General features: G+C 43.3%; 1 protein-coding gene across 1 annotated transcript; it reads right to left on the bottom strand.

Moving 5' to 3' along the window:
* Positions 1–389: 389 nt before the first annotated feature.
* Positions 390–5,239, bottom strand: LOC125510877 (histone deacetylase 5-like). The gene is made up of 9 exons (XM_048676156.1): positions 4,570–5,239; positions 3,824–3,955; positions 3,420–3,616; positions 3,135–3,342; positions 2,752–2,898; positions 1,779–2,091; positions 1,584–1,648; positions 1,341–1,508; positions 390–783 (listed from the first exon to the last, which is right to left on the bottom strand). The coding sequence occupies exons 1-9, from the start codon at positions 4,702–4,704 to the stop codon at positions 679–681; spliced, it is 1,470 nt and encodes a 489-aa protein (XP_048532113.1). The 5' UTR covers positions 4,705–5,239; the 3' UTR covers positions 390–678.

Here is a 5,239-nt window from a genome sequence, read left to right as displayed (position 1 = left end):
GCGGCTGATTTCAGCATGAGGTGACCTAATTCCTCGCATTGCTTTTCTGGAAACGCGCGCGAGCTCGCGCCATCTCTGTGGGGAAACGGCCGACTTCTAGCAGGCCTCACAAGTACTAGCAGGCCTCACAAGTAGGCCAACAGTGAATACACGCTACCAAACGAGTCAGTTTTGCGCCGTGCAGCCTAACAAGTCATTTTTGCACAGCGCAGACTGATTGGGCTGTATGGAAACAACCAAACACGCCATGGTTGTTCCTCCAAAACAGAACTGAATCGACGGCAATCACGTTTGGTGGAAGCAGATAGTCAGGGTAGAGGGAGCATGGCAGGATCAGCGTTTGGAGACACTGGGCAATGAATAGAATTCCAGACATGGTCTACCACATATATAAAACTAAAAGAACATGTTATATTCCAAGTGCGCTGTTGCTTCTGTTACCTGACAATATACGACATGTTGGCTAAGCTATTTGAGTCAAATCGTAATGCGGTGAAAGGACGCAGTACGTGAGAATGAGCCACTTCGAATGCCTATATACAAGTATTGAGCCACTTTCCATATCTTGACCCAACTTAGCTAGCACGTGAGGTGAAAAGAAGCGGTATAGACTATTTATACACACAAGAAGCCTCCAAAATCTGACGCCTGCTATCCATGCCTCAGTCAGGCAATGTCTTAGTCGGTTGTTTTTTGGGCCACATATGGTATGCTCTTGGACCTGATTCCTTCAGGAATATCTGGTTTGCACGCATCCCAGAATGGTTTTAGTACTTTCCGTGTCTGCAAATAAATAAAATGAATAGTGTTTATTTTATGATTAAATATAAATAATAACTAGTACAACTCAACAAATAGGCAAAACAGAGATGTGCGGCTGAAAGAAAGTGATTTTAACTTCTTTAAAAAATGGGGAACATGTAATTTAATTCCTTGCACCGAGAACAGAGCATTGGTCATCCATTTGTGCTTCTGTTTTAATTTGGTGCGTGTAACCATACACTGGCATGAAACTTGTACTTCTGTCTAAAATAATTATGCATCATGCATTTACACATTTGATGTTATTTCCAATTTCCAGAATAAAAAAACATTCTAGTTTGCTGGCATACTAAGCAAAGAAGTAAGAAACATCTGAACTGTAAAAGGCTGCATGAAAGCAGAAACACTCCTACTATAATTGATCTATAAGAAATAAGTTCATTTAGCATGTTCTTTCTTAATTGACCTTACTAATACTGACCACACACCACAGCATCCTTTCCTGAAATTTCCCAATTCTTTATGCAGATACTATTTCATATAGTCATGTGAATCACAAGTGCTATTAGGATAAATACCTCTATGATCGCCTCCCAGGTCGTGCTGTATGGCAGAATTGTCCTGTCAAGAGGAATACAACTTTTTTCACCCAGAAGAACCTCGATGCAAGCTGAAACAGATTCTGACAGCGCGTCCAAGTTATATCCACCCTCAAGAACCATTACAAGGCGGTCAAACTTCATGAGCTGAATAGGAGTGAAATGTTAGAAACATAGAGTAAGAACAGAAGAAGCAATAAAAGTATACATCGACATGCTAACCATCTGAAGCAGTGTCGCAAATCCATTCGGGGTCACCTTGCATTGACCTAGGTCGTCACCCTCAGCTGCCAAAGCAATACAGAGCATCTAGTGAACTAACCCAAGGCATCATTCCACCCTCAAATAAAATCCCTGACGCTAACAGTAGGGAAGTATATTGGATTAGTGGCGTGGTTTTAGTGTTCTACAACTGACCTGCGTCAAAACCAGCCGAAATAAGAACAATTTCAGGGTCAAACTCGCTGATAACTGGCATGACCAAATGCTCCCATACAGTAATATAGTCAACATCACGGATGCCATTGTGAGTAAAGCAGATGTTCGCATTGAAGCCCCTACCAACTCCTTCACCAATATGCTCAGTGTTTCCCTCACTTGAGTCAGGGTAGAAACCACCCCCATATCTGTGTACTGAAATGACGAGGACTCGATTGTCTTTGTAAAAGATCTTCTGAGTACCATTTCCATGGTGGATATCCCAATCAAGTATTACAATTTTTTTCATTTGCTGCAAAACCAAAAACAAAAAGATTATGGGTTAGGGACATGTATACAGTTCAGTGACAATCGCGTACATGATGAGTGAACAGCTAGACGAAAAATGGGAGCTAAGATAATGCATACAAATAACAATACAACTGAAAATCAACTAGAAGCTAAGGAATGAACTGAACTGAAATTGTTAATAAGAAAATCTAAATCAGTTCCATCCTATGCTAACATGTGTCACAAACTGGCAAAATAGACAAAAAATCATCCAGAGCAATGATGGCAAAGGGAAAATGAGTGTCCAATCATCCACCACGAAAACCTTCATACCCATCCAGTATGTGCTAGCCTCTACGACCTGACAGTAGCTCTTTTTTTACTTCCTAAACAGTAGCATAATTTGGGGAGGTACTAAGAAACCCCAAATTCTAAAGACTTAGACCTCAAACCCTGTTTTGCATGATATGGTATGCAGACGAGTCTACAATTAAATTCAGCTAACAACAGTGTGCCTAATCTCTGAGAAAAATACATGATCAAACTAACAAAATTCAAGGAAGAAAAATAATTCAGATGGAGCATGTAAAAAGATTGAGGCAGGACAACGACTTAAAAGAATTTGGCGTACAGCTCATAGTCTCTAACTAGTAAGATTAATTCAATACACACCAATACTTACATATTTATTCAGCAGATGCATGGCCCCAACAGCTACGTTGTTCAATAGGCAAAAACCACTCGGTCCACGCAGTCCCGCATGGTGACCAGGTGGTCTTACCAATGCGAAAGCATATTTGTACATGCCCTCCACAGCTAAAGTACAAGCCTGCATAATGAATATACGGATGAGAAAATTACTTAAATTTGTGCATCTCCTCAACATTAGCTCACTCACTGTTAGCATATAGCTCTTTCCATACTATGTTATGTCTGTTGGACTGAACATTAGTACTGAAAGAATAGATCACCCAGAAATGCTGCACCCAGTTTAGACCTTATGGTAGGGAAACATACTGGCCTTACGGATTTGTAAAGAGATGCTTGCATGGTAAAAAAAATTACCTTCACAGACCCACCAGCGGCCAATAGTGCTGCTCTTGTGGAGCCTTGGCTGTAATACATGTCGCCCTTGCTGCAATGTTTAAGCGCCAAATTATCCCTCTGGTTCTGGTTCTTTGTGGCAATTGACACTATGTCTTTCACATGCGTACTTGAGTGAACATCCAGCATGTACTTTACTCCAATCTCATCAGGTTTGAATAGATCACATCTGATACATTAAGGCACAACAAATTTTATCACTGAGAAAAATCGCACACAAACTTTAGATGATGACTGAAATCATACCTATTGATGAGCTTCCCTTTTCTGAGATTCGACATTATACTTATCAATCTTGCTGGGTTCTCATTATGAGTATCTGCTGATTCATGAAGTAGCATATCTTCATCAGTGATTAACGCAACAGTTGAAATTTTCTTCTCCCCCTCAAAAGATTTGCCACGTGCCCCCTTCCAGCTTACGTCACCGAATATCTGCTTGACCTAGCAAAGTTGCAACCAAAATTAAGTTGAATACAAGTGTCTTTTTTCCTTAATTAACACTATTGAATTTGGTCGTGACAATGATATATGATGCAAAAATATATGGCCCATTACTTACTCTGTATTTTCTAAAGGTTACACTCATTTGTAAATATACGAGTTCACACATAAATCACATCTTTCCTAATAACTATTTTCAAAACGAACCTTGGGTAGAGTATGAGAAGACAGTGGACGACTCAGGCTCAGATAGGATGATTGTGCTTTATTCTGAATTTCAGCACCAGCATTCAGGGGCATCTTCCCTTTACAGTTTGTACCAGCAATAATATCTTCGACCTAACAAAATTACCACATAAATTTAGAGAATATTAATTTTTCACACACATAAATTTAGAGAATATTAAATTTTCACACCATAAACTGGATTGTGATTAAATTATTCACTGAAGCAACTATAATACGGGTTAATGAATGCACTTCATCGTGCATTTCAACAGCAGCATTTGGGATTATCTTCTCTCCATCTACAAATATTAATTTTTCACACACATAAATTTAGAGAATATTAAATTTTCACACCATAAACTGGATTGTGATTAAATTATTCACTGAAGCAACTATAAGACGGGTTAATGAATGCACTTCATCATGCATTTCAACAGCAGCATTTGGGATTACCTTCTCTCCATCTACAAGGTTGCTTGTGTAATGTTACCCTTCCCATCTTTGATTAGCAGAGACATCCTTACCTTATTACCCCCGTTGTGTTCGGTATAGTACGATAGAACGGAAATCAGAACGGAAAACATACCCAGTGCCCGACTCTCAAGTTAGAGTTCAGTTGATGCATCTATTGGTTCACATCTAATAAGGTGGCCATATAACTAAAGTTTCAACCCTATTGATTTCAAGTATAGTAGTATACATAGAACAGAAAACAGAAAACAAACCTCTGTTGCTGCTTCATCCTCGTGGCAGTGCTGGCTAGCTGCATCAAGATGAGCTGCACGCGCCGCACGCGCAGGAGTTCGTCGGAGAGATCTCGAGTTGATGGTGGGAATGGCTGTCGAAGCCGCTGGAGACATCAGGGCGCGGGAGGGCGGTGGATCCAGGGTTTTGGCGATCCCGCGCTCAGACTTCCGCCGGGACGACGTCGAGGAGGAAGGCCGCGTCGGGCCGGTGACCGCGGGCGTCGGGGCCGCCCGAGCCGGGGCGGAGGGATGAGGAAGGAGCCGAGCCGGGTCGGGGCCGTCGGGACCGGTTGTCCGCCGGATCCGGCTGCCGTGGGGCGGAGGAGGCCGGCGCCACGGCGGGCGGAGGTGGAACGGCGGAGGAAGGCGGAGCTAGGGTTTCGGGCCCGTGCGCGTCCGCATCCGCGCTCGTCGAACCCCGCGGCGGGATGATCCGTACCTTGAAGTGGCACACCTTTGGAGGAGGTTCATCAGCCATGCCGGAGGAGGCCGGCTCCACGGCGGGCGGCGGTGGAGCGGCGGAGGATGGCGGAGCTGGGGCTCCGGGGCCGTGCGCGTCCGCATCCGCGCTCGTCGAGCCACCCGGCGGGATGAACCGTACCTTTAAGTGGCGCGTCTTTGGAGGAGTATCGTCAGCCATGGCGGGTGC

The sequence above is a fragment of the Triticum urartu genome, chromosome 5 (assembly GCF_003073215.2).
Source record: "Triticum urartu cultivar G1812 chromosome 5, Tu2.1, whole genome shotgun sequence".
Classification (NCBI taxonomy): Eukaryota; Viridiplantae; Streptophyta; class Magnoliopsida; order Poales; family Poaceae; genus Triticum; species Triticum urartu.
Note: the sequence above shows the minus strand (reverse complement) of the source record. Positions and strands in the feature narration are given on the sequence as shown.

Coding starts and splice junctions, on each gene's coding strand:
- LOC125510877 (XM_048676156.1), bottom strand. CDS start 4,704: ATGTCTCCAGCGGCTTCGACAGCCATTCCCACCATCAACTCGAGATCT. Junction 2,092..2,751: donor TGCATCTGCTGAATAAATAT/GTAAGTATTGGT, acceptor TTGGTTTTGCAG/CAAATGAAAAAAATTGTAAT. Junction 1,509..1,583: donor TTGCGACACTGCTTCAGATG/GTTAGCATGTCG, acceptor ACTCCTATTCAG/CTCATGAAGTTTGACCGCCT.